Below are 17,127 nucleotides of genomic sequence, written 5' to 3'. Positions count from 1 at the left end.
AAATAACTGCAACAGTAGGTCTTTCCTGCTTGTGTTGTGTATAGACAGTGCAAGAATATGGGTGTTACGTGCATGTCAGTCTCCTTCTTCTTTTGGTGTCTTTTTTTGAATCCCAGATATAAAGACCTATATTTGTAGGTAAACTGTCAGTCAGCACTTCTGTCCTAAGCCTGCTCATTCCAGGTGTGTGTGGGCAGCACTGGGATGGGCCACTGTGGGCCAGGAGCTGTGGTCATGCCTGGGCAGAACAGGGCAAAGCAAACACCATGGACATTTTGAAAAATACCTGTTTTTTTTCTGAGCCTCTGCCTTAGCTGAATTTGCTCTCAGTCTGTTCCTCTCTGGTGGCAGAAGGCTGGTGTGGCAGTTCAGTGTGGCAGGAAGGAACCTGAAGGAACCTGAGCTCAGCCCTTGGCAGTTTTTAGGTGGTTCTAGTCCAGTGGATTTCGGTGTTTTAACCATGTGGCCCATAATTCAGACTTGTCTCAGCAGAGGATTCACTCCCGTTTTGGATCCTCTTGTGTCTCCTCTATCAGGGGACAGAGCCTGGCAAAAGCAGAACCTCAGTCTTGCAGAGTCTTCACGTTTCCTCTTCAATGTTTGGCACAAAGTTCCCAACTGAACTCTAAAGCCTTTCTGGTCTTTTATCCAAAGCAGACGCCAGCTGCAAACTGTGGGGAATGTAACACTTGTGTAAGTTGTTGAGGATTAAATGTTTAAATCCCTCACCTGTTTACTCAGATGTGCCTGTGTTGAAGCCACGAGGAAGATGATAAATGCACAAGCTCTTTCCCCGTTTTATCTGTGCTGGAATATGTTTTGATCAGTGCCCTGAGACAGGTGATTAGTGAGACCCGTGCCATCCTGAAAACTCAGCTGCCTGGCTCAGACAGATGGAAGGCAAGCTGCCTGCAGTCAGCCAGTCTGGCACAGTACCAGACTCCTCAGTCCCGGGAGTAAAGAGCTCTTGGCCTCCTGAGAACCAACGACTGAATCTGCTGCAGCTCTTGTTGCTCCTGTTCTGTGTCGTGGCTTTTCCTTCCCGGCACAGCTGCTGCTGAAAGTGAAAAATGGTGTTTGACCTGCACCAGTCTGACTCAAAAAGATGATTTCTTTACTTTCCTTGTGTGCAAATGTGTTGGTGATCAGGGTGTGTTTAACTCCCTGATAGACATGTGCTTTTGACTTCTTCTATGTTGGCCAGTCCACCCTTCCGTGTCCTTGGAGCCCCTGCTCCAGGAGAGGACGTGGGACGTGGCCCAGGCTGTTCAGACACTCAGGGTCTGTGGCACTTCTGCCTTGTGCTACCTCAGCAGTTGTTTTGCTCCTTTCAGACTATCTGTTTTGGTAAACTCCTTCCCTTCAATGCTGTTAAACAGTGGCAAAGCTGATATTATACAAGGGAAGCTCTGAATATTTCAGCATTCTTTTTCTTTAATTGCAGTATGGTTGGTTTGTGGTTGGTTTTGTTTGGTTGGGTTTTTTCCCCTGTTTTTTTTAACCTTCTTCAGCCTTGATCCGTGTTCAGTCATGTGACTCTGAATTGATGTGATAATTGCCCTCACTGGGCTTTCTTGTGGAGCTCTTAAGTCATACCAGGATCTCAGAGTTTCTAGATAATGATTGGGGTCTTCAAGGGTCAAGTGTTCAGGTGTTTTCTTTGCTGCCTTGTACAGTCGTGGAGTTTTGTTACCGGTGCATTAACCAGCGGCTCTTGACACTGTTTCATCCTCACAGGTGTGTTGGACCTGACCTGTGTGGGCTTCCTTCAGCAATTGTGTTTTTTGAATTCATCCTTTCTCTACGGGTACTTGAGAGCCACTGTCTTGTTCCAAAGTAGCTGTCTTTGTGTGCTGAGATGGGGGTGTTAGATGTGCAATCTCTTTTTTCTCTGAGGAGATGGTCCAGCAGGAGCAGGTTGGGGTTGGCAGGAACAGTTATAGGTGAATGGTTCATGTAGGGATGGACTGTATGAACAATTGGAAATTGTAACCACCAGTTATGTGGTGCTCTCTCTTCTGTCATGACAGCATTGCAATTTAAAGTCCTAACTGAAGTTTTATTTTGGCAAATGTAATGAAACCAAGGAGCTTTGTGTGGCACAGGGAAGAGGATAGAGAGTGAGGAAGATGGGCCCATCTGTGTGGTTCTGTTTGGAGGGCTTTATGGAAATAAAGCAAACAAACTGCATCCCGAGACAGTAATTATCTTTGTGTATTTGCACGGATGAGGGGAAGAGAGAGACTTAATTGTGCAGGTGTAATTGAGGTGGTGCACAGTTATCTTGTGGCAGCTCACAGGACTGAGACATGCTGAATTGCAGGTTACCAAGTCCAGTACGCAACAGCTGTGCAGAGGGCAATTATTAAAATTAATCTTCTGCTCCTTTTCTTTTGTGCAATCAATAAGAACTCTTAACATGAGGATGAGTTTGAGAAATGAGATTTTGTTGCAGTTTTAATGCTGGTTATCACAAATTTGCATTTGTGAAAATAGAATTTTGCTTGAGGAGTAGCTAAAAATTTTGTTAATCCTTCTGCCCTGTGTACATGCATAAAGTAAATCTTTTCTGTGTTGTTGCTTTCTTCTTGGAACGATGGAAACAGCTTTGTACTCTAACAGAAGATAGGACTGTCCAGGCAGTGTAAATTACTGTGTAGAGCAACTACTGAATTACACATACACAAATACTGCATCGATAAAAGGATTTCTTCAGATTCATTCTGGGGTTTGGATACTTGCCCATTTTTATCCTTTCATTCAGTTTATGGTCTAGAACAGCAATTAAAGCAACTTAAAGTCAGGAGAGGCACTTTTAACATTAAAAGCGTTAATTGTACAAGGCTAAGTTCAGTCTCCACCTCCGGTTGCTCCTCTCCCCAGAGCCTGGTTTAATTAGCAGTCCCTTTGGGATAACAGCACACTCCATTTTCTTTCTGAGTTCTGGGAGTCTGTACTTGAGCATGGCATCAGAAATGGTTCAATAACATCACTCAATGCTTCAGATGAAAGATTTTAAGAATCATTTTGTAGCAGTTAAAACCACTTGCTTGACTGTGAGAATGGCAATACTGAGACAGTAATGAACCTGTCCAGGAAAAAACAGTAAGGTAAAAGGGTGCTGATGGTTTGACAGAAAGTTACACCTGAGAAGTTGGTTTATGGTAACATTGGCTGAGAAGAGTGTTGGAGTACACTGGTGTGAGCATCAACACTGAAGTGTACTGGAACTTCTCAGATGTGCTGAAAAGTGTCTGTGGTCTTTGCCCAGGCCTTGAATGCCTTTAATTAGGGTTTGGTTCGTTGCAGAAGTAGCAGCATTAATGAAGATCAGTGTTTCCTACTGAATGTAATCCAGCTCCGCTGTAATTGTTTTGCTAAGTGACCAAAATGGAAGCAATCTGTTTGATGGCTTGCAGTTCCTGTCATCATTTCATTGCCAGCCAAACAAACACTGTGCTGGAGTCCCATCACTGCCGAGAACTCCACTATGGTTAATTTTCAAGTTACTACAAATAAATTATTGGAAATTGTAAACACGCTGCCCCTAATGATGCTTGTGATACTAAAAGGTTTGCTCACGGCTGAAATCACTGTGCTGCCTCAGAGTTACAGCTGTTGAAATGTGCCTTTTTCCTTTCTTTTCCCCCTTCCTTTATCTGGGGGCCGTTGTTTCTCGCAGGGGCTACGAGGAGCCCATGGAGCCGGAGATGGTGGAGGAGAGGATCCCATACCTGCACGGCGGCTACGCGGCGCCGCTGGCCCAGCCCGAGCGGGGCAGCATGGCCAGCATCGACCGCCTGGGCAAGCGCTCCCCCTCCATCGACAGCATCCGCAAGGACCCCCGCTGGAGGGACCCCGACCTGCCCGAGGTCATCGCCATGCTCAGCCACCCCATCGACCCCGTCAAGTCCAACGCCGCGGCCTACCTGCAGCACCTGTGCTACGAGAACGACAAGATCAAAAAGGACGTGAGGCACCTCAAGGGGATCCCCATCCTGGTGGGCCTGCTGGACCATCCCAAGCCTGAGGTCCATCGCAAGGCCTGCGGGGCTCTCCGGAACATCTCCTACGGGAAGGACAACGAGAACAAAGTGGCCATAAAGAACTGTGATGGGATCCCCGCACTGATCAGACTGCTGCGAAAAACAAACGACATGGAAGTCAGAGAGCTAATTACAGGTCGGTGTCTGTGTTTTCGTTAATGAATTAGTCTTTAGAACAGTCCTTTCAGCTCAGGAGCCAGAATTTCTGGAGATGAGAGCGCTGAGGGGGAATTTAATTCCCTGACTGCAGCTGTTTCCTCAGCTGCACCACGTCCGCGGTGCGGGAGCACCGAAGGCACACGTGGCTGTCAGGAGAGGATTGAGATTGTCTGTGCATGTGGGGCACTTGGCTTTCCTGGCTGCTGAGAGATGGATGATGCTTTCTTGGATGTAGCATGTGGTTGAGTTACTGGAGCCTAAATGAGTTATAGCAACTTCATTGGCAGGTAATTTGTAGTGCACTTGCCCTCAGCGTGGTGTAATCATGAGGTAAGATATGCTAATCTAAATCTTTCCTTGTTAATCTCTTACAAAACAATCCTGCTGCCATGTCCCCGCTCCTTCATATTTATGGAACAGTCAGTCTCCTCAGGAACACTTCCAGCCTGCTGCTGGGGACTCTCAGGCTGTATATAAAGTTGCAGCACTTGTGGGCTGAAAAACTCAGGTTTTGGGGAGTGTAGGGCCTGCTTTTGAGATGCTCTGGACGTGGGTTGGTTTGTTGCAATGATGGGAAAACGGAGAATTACATTTTAGGTTACTGAATTCATGCACACTTTGCAGGGAGTTTTCAAACATTTATAACTCCATTATTTAACCTGTTTTTGTTTGAACTTAGTCTTGGACATCGTCCAAAAAGAGTAATAAAGTATATGCCAAGTTTCAAAGTTCAGCCATTAAGTGGAAAAGGGTGGAAAAGTATGTCAGCTCATAAAGTAAGGAGAAAGATATTGTTCTTCAGTCTCCCATAAATCATGAGGAGTGAAATGGATTTCCCTTTCTCTTCTCAGCAGCCGCAGGGGATGTTTGGATGGAGACCAGAGCAGTTCCAGTGCATTTCAGTGCCAGAATAGAATTTCTCAGAAAGCTTGTGAGGGTGAAAATGGGTCCAGGGCTGAAACTGTTTACTGCCTTATCAGTGTTGGATTCTGCAGGCAGACCTTATTACAAACATGGATTAAGCCATTAGAGGTAAACATCATAATTCTGTAATCTCTGCAAAAAATTATAGTAGCTCTCCAAGTTTTTACTGGTAGTCATAATTCTCTGAGATGAGCGATGGCCTTGGGTGTTCCATCTGTTCTTCCCCAGCCATTACAGGATATTTAGCAAACTAGGTCTAAATATACAGTGTTGAAACTAGCAGGGATATTTTTCCAGTGAGCTGGCAAAGGAGAGCTGTCTGTTGTCAGAGAACCTCCAAGTAGCACATGCTGGCTGTGCTCTGAGAGCTGGCTGTGCTCTGCCTCGTAACATGGAAACTCTGCAGGTAGTATTTATATTCCATTTGTTGTGCTCATTTAGTATGATGGCAGGCTGAAATTTATTTATTTTTTTAAATAAAGAATATCTGTTTATCTACTGTTCTAGTTTAATCAAAACTCATTTCTGGAGCGCTGAGAAGCAATATATTTATTTCCTTATATTCAAGAAAGGTGAAGCCAGTCTATAATTTACTCTGAAGGAATATCATTATAATGCTAAGTGGTAATCAGTCACTTCTGAGATGACAAAAACAAACTGGATGTTTTTCCTTTTCACTATAAATGACGATTGCTTTGATTTCCAGTTGATTAATTAGCTTTACAGTTCAAATGCATTTTATTTGGCAGTAGTTCTTGCTAATTAAATGCAGTAGTTTTATTCCACTTTGCTTTTTGTTATTTAGAGCTCTTTATTTCCTCTTACTGGAAAACACCAGGAATACTAAGGGCATTAACCTAAACAGATGACCAGTAACAGATGATGTGCATTTAATCTCCACCTAACCAGGAATAATTTCATTGCACCTCTAAAACTATCTCAGCAGATCTGGTGTGAGCCATTCAAGCAGCAGCACAGGAGAGGAGTATTCCAGCAATGCCTCTGTGGCTGCTGCTGCTGCACTGGCAGTCGTGTTCAAAGCTCTGGCTGATAATGTGCAATTGTCCACTCGTAAAATGAGCTCCAGAAGTCAGCAGGGAGAAACAAGAGCCAGCTTGAAGTGCAGAGGGAGCGTTCAGGCAGGGCTGCTACAAAAGGCCTGTGTTGTGCAGCCTCAGGAATTCGGAGCTCAGTTCTGCTGTTCTCCTGGAAGCAATCTCAGCTTCCTATCTTGGGTGCTTTTCCCTAGTGATAAACCCAAGCCTGCCTTTGCCACCAAAGTTTTTCATTCTGTCTGGAGTGAAATCTCTGGAGACTCCACCAACAATGCAATGAAAAGAGAAGGGAACACAACAGCATCCAGGGTTTGCTTGTTTATTGCTTTTAACAGATTGAAGTTCAGTGTGACACACTGGCTTTTCTGTGGTTTAATATTTCTTTAACTCAATACTGGCTGCTTTTCAACAGCTGAACAGTAATCATCAGCTCATCCCAGATGTGGATAAATGATAAAATAATCCTGCTTTCCAAAGAGACTTAAGTAACTTAAAGAAGTTTAAATAATTCAGTTGTCTGAATTCAAGAGCACTTCCAGGGTTGCAGTTTTGGTTTCTGGGTGTGGCACACTGCCTGCCTGCAGGACAGGAGGTCCATGGCAGCACGTGGGACACACTGTTTGGAGTGGCTGTTTTCTGGCAAGAGACAGCACCATTCCCATCTAATTGGAGTCAGTCCTTGGCCTTAGTCCAGCTCTGTGGCCTCTCCTTGCTTGGGCTCTGCTGCAGCACCACAGCTGTCCAGAGCAGGATGGATCTGCCTCCAGCTGGGTCTGGCACTGGATTCATGGAGGGGGGAAAAGCCACCCCAGTATGTTACAAACAGCTCAGAGGTGGATGCAGATCAGGGGAGCGTGAGGGAGGAATCAGATGTGTCATGTTCATGTTACTGAACAAGTGAGCTTTGTGGTGTCAGGAGTGTGTTCATTTGACCAATCCCCAGGATATCTGTTTTTGGAGAACACAAATTAGACAATAGTATTGACATGGAATTTTGGAAGCAGGCTGTGTGGTACACACCACTACTGCCAGACTAAGCCAGTCTGTAGCTTCTTTCTGTCAGGTAGCACTGGTTTTAGAAGAATCTGAAAAACTTCTCTGGTTAGTGCCAGCTTTGTTTTACTAGATGTTCTCAATATACCTGCAAACAACACTAAAACATGATGTCCCTCATCTGTGGAGTGTGTAAAAAACACCTTCAAAACTCAAGATACATTCAGAAAATACCACAGATCTCACTTTTCTTTCTTTTTAAAGCGTGGAGTTACAAAGTGTTATTGCATCGAGAAAAGCTTGATTTAACTGTTAGGGTGTCCATAAATAAATCATGAGTGGAGTTGTGTTGAGAAATATTCCATTAATTTCTTACTTGCATCTCTTTCTAGGGTTGCAGCTGTACTGCTGAACTCTCAGTGGATCATTTTCTTGAGAAACAGAGAAATGAGGATTAGGCTGATAAGGAATTAAATCTGTTCTGATTGGGAAAGCTACAAAAGTTTTATCTTATGTGATAAGGTTTTTGTGGAGGAAATGTTCCCATCAGATATGCAAGACCAAAATTCTATTACATTCTTTGAAAAGCAATCAGAAGTTGGTCGCTTTAATGAATAATTTTGTTCTTCGTGAGAACATTGGAGTAATTTTGTTGTTTAATGACATTGCACTGATTTTAAGTGGTGCAGGACGTGATTTTCCCACTGCCAAATTGTCTGTAATTGAAAAATGATTGACCTTCAAAATACTGTGCAGATGAAATATTTTGCTGTGATGCTTGAGTGGTGACTGGCAGATGGATGAGCGGGCTCAGAATTCCCACCCCCGGGCACGGGCTGTTGGGATCCTGTTTGTTGGCTGCTCCCCGGGGGCTTCTCTTGGAGTCCCTGCTGTGTTCACCGTGCTGGGCACAGTCCAGTTGCTCCTTCCTTTTCCATTAGAAAGCCTGTCAGAGGAAGGTCCCTTCTCCTGGTGTGTCCATGTTGAGATTCCCAACCTGAGCCTCCCCAAGGGTGCACAACTCCAGCCTTTGGGACTTCCATCCCAACGAGTCTGTCAAACAAATGCCTTCAGGACCAACGTGCAAAGGGTGCTCAGGGAATATACTGCAGAGTGCTTTATTTTCCTACATGATAAACTGTCCAGTATGGACCACAGGAAAGGAATGAAACGGCTTCTGGTTTCTGGGTGACTTTGGATTTTTCCAAATAAGAGAGCAAAGCAGGAAAGGATTTCGCCTGGGTTTCAGAATAGCATGTGTATATTCTGCACAGTTTCTTCAGAAATCTTTCTCCAACTCCAAGGAGGCAGAGTTTTAGGAAATTAAGGCTGTAGCCCTAATCACTTTTAATATTACATAAGTTATGTTTAGAGTATTTTGTTATAAATTTTTACAATAATCAGTGCTTTTGAAATAAAAACTTGTAGCTGTTGTCCCTGGTTAATATGTTTAAAAATCAGGGATGATGGTTGTAGTTGGAAATAGGTGAGCATATTACAAATAGTATTTACAAATAAAATATTGATCATGACTGTGGTCATCATCGGAAAAGCAATAGTTCATCCTTGTCTAGTCCTGAAACTCCTGCAGTGTGTGGTCCAAAAGGCCAAGGCTTTTAGTGAAAGAGCCCAGAAAATTGAGATAACTTCATTTCCCTTGTGCTGCCGTGTTAGTGACATGATTTCTCTGGAGTGCTATTCATTTGAATTGATTAAACTTAGAGTTTTAAAAACAGCGTTTCCAGCTTGTTAGATCATTAGTGTGTTATGCTAATAGAGGCAGGGAATGATTTTTAAAGATGGATGTCAAACTTACAGGGGTTTTTCTTTCTCACTTGGATTTTTTCCTATGCTGCAGAATGCTACAGTCTGATCTGAATTTGTTCCCTGGCTGTCACTTTCAGTGTCTTCCATAGAATTTGTTTTCTCTAGAGCTGAAAGGATGCTTTTGATTATTGATTTTATAATTTTGAATAAGAAAAATGTATTGTCAGTGTGTTTATTTTCTGTATCCTTTCCTGTGGAATATTCTCCCCCTGAAGTCAGTCTTGAACCTGAATTTTTAACCACTGCAAATACCAAATGCTCCATTTATGGTCCTGTGAAGGAACCCTGGCATAACCCTCCACAACCAGGGAATTCTGCACCCCCTGTTCTCTATTTAAATCTAGGTTGGCTCCAGAGATGATTATCCTATATAATTTCCTGGGGTTTATCCATCTTGTTCAGTGCTGGCTGTTCAGATTTTGCATTTGAATTTTGAAGTCCTGAACCAGCCATGCATTTAGGGATTTAATTGTAGTTATCATTTTTATATCAGTAAGTCTGATATGCTTAAGGAATTGGTATTTAATAACTAAAGATTGTCTAGTGAAGTATTTAAAATTAATGGGGTAGCTTACACGTCAGTTTTTATAGTCTTATTATAAATATTGACTTGAATTTATTTTTTATATGTTTTATGTTTTTTAGACAGTTTATTATGAGAAATAAAGGCTTTCTTCAGTAACAAAATGGAGCCAATTAGTCTTTTCTGCTTGGTTTTGGGTTTTTTCTTATTCTCTAACAACTGGTGTTTTGCAGCAACAAAAGGGTGATTTATTGTAATAGGTATAAAGAGAAAATTAATTCATATTTTACCTACACAGTCTTGTTTTAAAGCTAAAAAAGTAGGTTATGAAAGTCTCATACAGTGTGTTGTCTATGAATGGCAAGGGCAGTAGGCCAAAAAGGCATTATTTTTGTATGGGTTTAGAAGAAGACTGAAGGAAACATTCTGGTGTTCATTCTGTTGTCTGCCTCCAAGCTTCTTTATTAGTTACTATGGAATCCCAGGTCTAAACAGGTGCCTGGGTTTTGTAACTCACTTTGGATGGGAGACACCACAGATTTGACTCAAAAATGGTGGGTTTTAAAGCTTCAGGAGGTTGAACCCAAAGGTCAGACCTTTGTTGTTCTGGTGCTGTGCTGGGAAGGTGTGAGAGGAGGTGCAGGGCTGGTCAGGGCTCAGTTTGCTCTGGAATATGCACAAATTCGTGGTTGTAGTGACACAGGGAGCCTCAGGTTAATATTGTATCTGCTGAGGAAGGATTTCCTGCATGTCCTGTGGAATCCAGCTTTTCCATTTGTGTCTCTGAAATTCTGCTAGTCCTCACACTTCTCCCTGGAGAGCAGAAGTGTGTGTCTGGCTGCCTGCAAGTGTTGTGACTGACGGTTCTCAGATGGTGCCAGGCTGAGGCTGTGCAGAAATTGTCTCTGAAGTGAATGTTCTGTTTTAGTCCCACTCTAATGAGGAATAACTGTCAGGACACTGGTACAGGTCTGCTGGGAAGTTGTATCACTTACCTAACACGGGGTACTTTGTAGTTGTAAAGCTGTTGTTCCATTATGCTGTTTCTGATGTTTGACTTCTGTCTGCTTTGCCTCATAATTGAGGTAAAAATGAAAAGACAGAGGAGTTTTGGTTTTCAGCTTCTTCAAGGAATCATATGCTTGTGGCACCAGGAGGTTTGAACACAGATATTGCCTGTGACAGGAAAATGTGAAAGTAAATAACAGAGAGGAGACTTGAATGAAATATTATCTTGTGCAGAAGATAAGCATAAGATCAATGATCCTCCAGAAATTCATCCCTCCCAGGACTTGCTCAATATATTTGTCTGCTGCACTGGATGAATTTTTACTTGAGGCATAGCTAGTCTTTAAAGTGTAACATTTGTATATAGCAGAAAAATCCTATTAATCTCCAATAGCACATCGCTTTTATGTACTCTGTTTGTAGGGCTTGATGAGTTCAACAGTATTCGTGTCTTGATAAAAATGTATCCATGCTTTTGAAAGGTTCTATTTCAGCAACTGTGGCATTTTCCCTAAGCTAGTGCTGGTCTGGCTCCTCACCAAGTTGTTTTGCCTTTTTGTTTAGTTTTGTGCTTTAACCTTCGAGCGATTCCCTGTGAATCCAGCGATCCTGTTTAATCCAGAGATTTTGAGTAGTTGTTGTTCTCTCGTTATTTAATAATCACTGTTTCTCCTGCAGGCACCCTGTGGAACTTGTCCTCCTACGAGCCCCTGAAGATGGTCATCATCAACCACGGGCTGCAGACGCTGACCAACGAGGTGATCATCCCCCACTCGGGCTGGGAGAGCGAGCCCAACGAGGACTCGAAGCCGCGCGACGCCGAGTGGACGACTGTGTTCAAGAACACCTCGGGCTGCTTACGGTGAGGCACTGGGCACCTGGCACTGGGCACTGGGCACCTGGCACTGGGGCTGCATTTCATTGAGAGGAGTGGGATCAGAAGGGAAGGATCTCATGTCCTTGTTTTTGCAGGGATGTCCCCCCCAGTGGCCGCAGCAGCAGTGCCTGGCGGGGTTTGCCTGCCACAGTCCTCTTGTAGGACTCGCCAGGGCGGGTCTGTGCAGTGGGGTCAGTGTGAGGAGCAGGTCGTGTGTCCAGGTCAGGGGCAGGGGGTTCATGGAGGGCACTATAACACGATGGAGGTGACCAGGTGAGGTTAAACCACCAAGCTAAGGACACAAAAGGCACTTTGCAATGTGAACTGTGCTGCAGGTGCTGAGAATCCCAATGACACTCATTGCAGTGGGGTCAGTGACTTTCTATGAACTTTTAGTACCTTTCCTGCTTCTCTTGATGGTGCTGGTTTTATTTACTTGAAAACTGTGTTTTCAGATAACTCCCTCCTTGGGTTTTAGGTCCTTTCCTATGAAAAGGCATTTTTTGCAGTTGTAAGGGAAGTAGTTTCCTGGAATTATACAGACCTTGAAATACGGATCCAGTTTTAACCTTTTGAGGACACGCTCCTATTTTAAGCAAAGGTGACTTAGGACCCACGGGGAATTAGAACTACTGACCATTTAGGAACCTGGATATTCCTTCTACTTTTCCTTGCAATGGAGCCTTTTCTTGTTAGATACTGTATTTGCATTTCTGAAAGCACCTGGAGAGCAGGACAGTACCTGCTGGAAGCTGGGGTCAGGAGGAGTCTGAAAACCTTGGAAGAACCAGTGTTCCCTGAACAGTGTTGTCTCTCATTTCACTTTGGAGATGGAGCAGCGATGCCCAGTTTAGATTCTTCAGCTTTGTGATGAAGTCAATTAGTTTGAACAAAACTAATAAAGGTTTGGCATCATACCTGCTGTTGCTCTCAAGTGCACTTCTGTCAGAGTTCTGCTGATTAATGCAGCTTCAGAAGTTGGTTCATTTCTGTTTCTTAGGCTTGTGGTCTCTAAATTGCAATAACTATTCCCCTGAGTAACTTCACAAATGGAGAAAGTAATGAAAAGTGTTCTGAAAGGGCCCATTACTGAAATTATTTGCAGTCCCAGTGGAAGCTGAGGTCTGTTAAGCAGGCTCCAGACATGGGAGGGTTTTACTTACCAGTGTCTCATTTTGTAACGGTGTTCTGCAAGAGGAAATTAGTCATGGTGGGGGAATAAAAGGATTATCTCAATGAATGTGAGATTCTCCAGTAAGTGTAGACAATAAATTCATTATTAGTAGACTAGCCTAATCCACATCATAAAATTTTATTAGTATATGGATCCACCTGAACTTCTGCATTCCAGGATATCTTTGGGTTTGTTAGTTGGTTGTGGGGTTTTTTTATTATTTAACAGTAAGACATTGGTTTTACAGGAAACACAAAAGCTTGTGCCCCTTCGGACACTGTGTTTCTAAACTTAATGAAGAGGGGTGTGGAGCATAGTAGGAATGAGAAATGTTAGAGAATTTGGACTTCTGATGTTTAAAAGTGGTCGTGATGCACTTAAAACACATCAGGACAGCAGCCAGTGAATTATGAGTGCTGTTGGTGCAGGGGAGTTGCAGTGAGATGAGTCCAGGACAAGGCAGATGCAGGAGCAGGTGGATAGGAGCTGTCTTCCAGCTGATTCTGCTTCCTGGATATCACATACCTTTTGTAGGGCACTTCCAGATCTGGGCATGTAAATGGACATAGCAAAAGTAATTAACATTAAAACTGTTGGAAATAATTTTGCATTGTTTGTTGAAATCCTCTGCAGCTTATCCTTAAAAGCAGCAGCAAGATGTGCTGGTTAACACCAGCAGAGAATAAATTGTTGCAGCCATCTGTGTGACAGACGTCAGTGTTGAAAACCCCTTTGCCTACACTTCTCTCACTGACACAGTAGCTGCTCTTAGAAATCCAGTTTTCCATGAATGGAGCTTATTGCAGACTGCAGCCTGTTCCCCAGTTTGATATTTAATTGGGAGGTTAGTCCTCCTGGTAGTGTGCCAGCCTCCCTGATCCGCTTTGGAAGCCAGCCTCAGGTGTGGGCTGTGTTGTCTTCCCAAACAACAGAGACTCTCTGAGCTCCCGAGGTTTTGGGTGCCCTTGCAGTTCAGGTATCTAAGCAGCAGACAGACATTATGCATGCAGGATGGTGTTCCTTTCAGGATCATTTTTTCAGTTAATGAAGTTTATCAACAGATGTGGGCGAGTTTGTTTCAAACTCAGTGATTCACAGCGTGAACTGCCAGTTAATTATTGCTTCCCCTTTTTTTTTTTTAAACACTGCTTACTCATCTTTACTTTGTTCTTAATCTAGGTCTCTCCTTTGATAATGTGGAGCCATGGAAACACTTATTTCAAAGTGATTAAAAACAAGTAATTAAAAAAAACCCAAACCCCACATTACAATTATTTACCTTTACCTCTGCTTCAAAACCTGATCCATCCCACTTTCCTTTCCAGTCCTCTCCTGTCAGCAGTACTGTTTTTGCTCTGTGTAGTTCGTAAGTGTCTCTCCCTCCTCACTCTGGGGGTTCAGGTCCTGGTTGTGTCCTTGTGAATTGTATCCTCGTGGTCCCCTTGGCCCAAGTGCCTGGGGGTGGATGAACAGCTGGAATTACAGCCCAGACAGAGCTGCAGCAGGAATGGGGCGGGGGGGGGTGCAGGGAGGCTTCTGCAGCAGGGTCAGTGATTGGGGCCAGTACCTGAGCAGAGATCTGAACTGCACCAGAGCTGGGAATGAACCTGACAGGATGAGAGGCATGATCCATGCCCTCTGCCCCTTGGCCAAAGCCAGGGCAGCTTCCTGCCTTTGTACAGCCTGATTGACCCCTGTCTGAAAGAACACCAGTCCTTCGGGGATGCTCGAGGCTCATTTTCCTTGTGTGGCCTCAGGACTTGCACTCAGGACTGGACCTGTGTGAGCTGCCTTTGTCTGGGCATGGCTGAGTGACACTGGCCCTGGTCATTTGGAAATCAGAGGAGCTGCACAGTTTGTATCATCAGGATGGCCATTCATGTGCTCTCTCTTTTGCCATGTTACTGAACTCTGGGATTACCTGGGATCCTTGGCAGGTCCATTCCAAGCTGCCACAGGTAAATCCACATAAACACAGTGAGAATCAGAGGGAGAAGAGGCAGCTGGTTAAAGTCTGTATTGACTTGGGAGACAGTGTTTACTTGAAGGGCTCCTTCTGAAGTTAAGCCTTCTTGCATGACAGTGTCCATTGTAGGGATCTTCTGAGTCTGGTTTCATCTGGAATGTGACTCGTGGTTTCTCTCTGCCATCTCACTCTCTGCTTGACTTGCTAAAAGCTCTGCTCAAATAAATGTTTTGGGAGTGCTGTATTCCTCATTGCAAGCTTGGCAGCACATCGAATTTCCAAAGGATGGTCTGGTAATGAAATTTTTTGGATGCCTTTTCTGTAATCTTTACCAAGATTTCATAAACCAGTGCAGGTGATGGTAATTTTGTCTCCATTCTCATCCTGAGATCAGGAAAAAGATGCTTTGTTGCATTGCTGTGCTTTGTTTCTAGGGGCAGACCCAATATGATGAATGGATCTGCAATATCCATAATCATTTTACTACTGAAAATGGTCATGAGCCTTGTGAGGGATTCTGCCTTGGGTGTAATTCTATAAAACAGAGGTACTCTTACATTCTCTTGAAACTGGTAAAAGAAACATGTATGGTAGAAGTCTGCAAAGGAACAGTAAAAAACAAAGCAAAGTGAATTTTTGGTTATGAAAAAGTAGGACTGGGGAAGAAGTAAGGAAGACATTTGGTGCTAGGAGGATCATTAAATATGCACAGATGTTTCTTCATTTTATTTACAAGTTTTATGTCTTCACGTAGAATGTCTGTTCTAGTTAACTGTCCTTTTTTTGTGGTCTTTAAACTCCTGAGTCCCTACTGGGGTTTGCAGTCCAGAAGCATTTGTCTTCAAATTGTACTGCAGTTGAAATAACGTAATGGTTTGGTGCATCTTAACAAAACCAGTTTGTGGTCCTTTCTACAGCTTTGACCCGGCCATTGAGGTGCTTTGGGAGAAGAGTATGAGCTGAGTTCTTGGGGGAGAGATGGAGCTGTGGCTCACGTGCTGCACCCAGGCAGGGCCAGAGACCTTCACCAGTCCCCGGGGTTCTCCTCAGGTGTTTCCCTGCTTTCCAAGGGAAGTGCTGGGTCTGGGGGTCAGAGCACTGCTGAAGTCACATCACCTTTTTTGTTTTCTGTGGAGATACCCACCATGATTCCTAGTTCTCTGGAAGCTGCAAGGATTTTAATGGTTTAAAAATTAAATTCAGTCTAGGCTTAATTGCTGTTTTCTGCCTAATTACTTTTAATTCTCCCTTGGATTTTTTCACTTTTGAAGAGGACAGAGTAAAACTTAGTTCCTAAATTGCCAACTTTCTAGCCTGATTCCTGTGCTAAACTGACCTGCTGTCAACAAATGTTAAATGAATTAATTTGCATAGCAAACAGATGCAAAGTGCTCCTTTTTTCCAGGGGTACCATCTGTAGCTGCAGCATTTCTTGTCAGTTCTCCAAGTACACAGAAATCCACATTCACAAACAGCCTCAGGGTTCAGAGCCCTGGCCCTGCTGTGTGAACACAAACAAACTGCACCCACCTGACTTGCCCAGAAAACAGGTATTCTTCAGCTCAGGATTGCACAGAACAGCTTGTCCAACATCAGCTCCTGAGAAAGGAAGGGACATCCTGGTGGCTGGAGCTGGAACACGAGACCTGAGAAGTGTGGATTTATTTGCTGTGCTGCGACTGCACTGACATAATTACAGGCAAGATTAATGGTGTAAACCTTTTTGTGGTCTAACTTTTAATGGCCATCTCTCCTCCTGGTTTTGAGACTCAGGCTTCTGAGTGGATCTGGACTTCAGTCACTGATCTTCCCTTCCCTGTCTTTAATGTGGGACTGGCACCTCTGTCCGTGCCTTCCCCTGAAGCTGGTAAATACCAGCAGTTCAAGGATTTTGAAGGGGTTGATCCTAGAGACATTAACTGGGAGTAAGCAATTCCTGTAGGTATAAATTAAGAGTTTGCTCCCATGGAATCAAAGCCTAAGAGGTCTGGTAAGCGTGAGATAAAGACTCTGGGGATTCAGAGCCAGAAACAGAACTGCACCAGGCTGAGAAATGATGTTTAAGTGTCTGCAGGCTCCTCTTAGGTACTTCAGAGGAAGGATGACTGCAAGAGCTTGATGGTAAATCATTAATACTTAGGATGTGTCAAATAGAATTTTTTAATGAGAATGTCTTAAGCCTTTCTTTCTAAGGAGGGCAGAGAGCATTGTGCTGCCTGCATGTGCATCTCGTCCTGCAGATGTAACTTGCTTCAGTCATAGGTAACAATGGCAGTGATGTGTTCCTTGAGTCCTCCTGTCTTTATGTATTTGTGACCACAGTGTGTGTGTCCCACACCCCCACAGCACCTGCTGTTGTGGCAGGAGTGTGTGTGTCTGTGAGGCACAAGGAGGGACAGGAGGTTTGTCAAGCAACGTGTGCTCTTGTTTGGGCAGAAAAGGTCTCTGTCTTTGCAGCCTGGAAACAGCTGCATTGAGTGTATCAGTGAGCCTGGTGTGCCTGTCCTTTCCTCCCATATCAGTGAGCCTGGTGTGCCTGTCCTTTCCTCCCATATCAGTGAGCCTGGTGTGCCTG

At 43.9% G+C, this 17,127-nt stretch overlaps 1 protein-coding gene across 19 annotated transcripts in view; it reads left to right on the top strand.

Moving 5' to 3' along the window:
• Positions 1-17,127, top strand: part of ARVCF (armadillo repeat gene deleted in velocardiofacial syndrome) — a 245,961-nt gene that overhangs the window by 170,548 nt on the left and 58,286 nt on the right. For all 19 annotated transcript variants that reach the window (XM_017815425.1, XM_017815421.1, XM_017815422.1 and 16 more), the window contains 2 exons: positions 3,683-4,182; positions 11,214-11,397. In XM_017815425.1, coding sequence (XP_017670914.1) covers positions 3,683-4,182; positions 11,214-11,397 — 684 coding nt within the window. The remainder of the gene's footprint in view (positions 1-3,682; positions 4,183-11,213; positions 11,398-17,127) is intronic.

This window comes from Lepidothrix coronata, unplaced genomic scaffold (genome assembly GCF_001604755.1).
Source record: "Lepidothrix coronata isolate B3197 unplaced genomic scaffold, Lepidothrix_coronata-1.0 Scaffold51, whole genome shotgun sequence".
Classification (NCBI taxonomy): Eukaryota; Metazoa; Chordata; class Aves; order Passeriformes; family Pipridae; genus Lepidothrix; species Lepidothrix coronata.
Note: the sequence above shows the minus strand (reverse complement) of the source record. Positions and strands in the feature narration are given on the sequence as shown.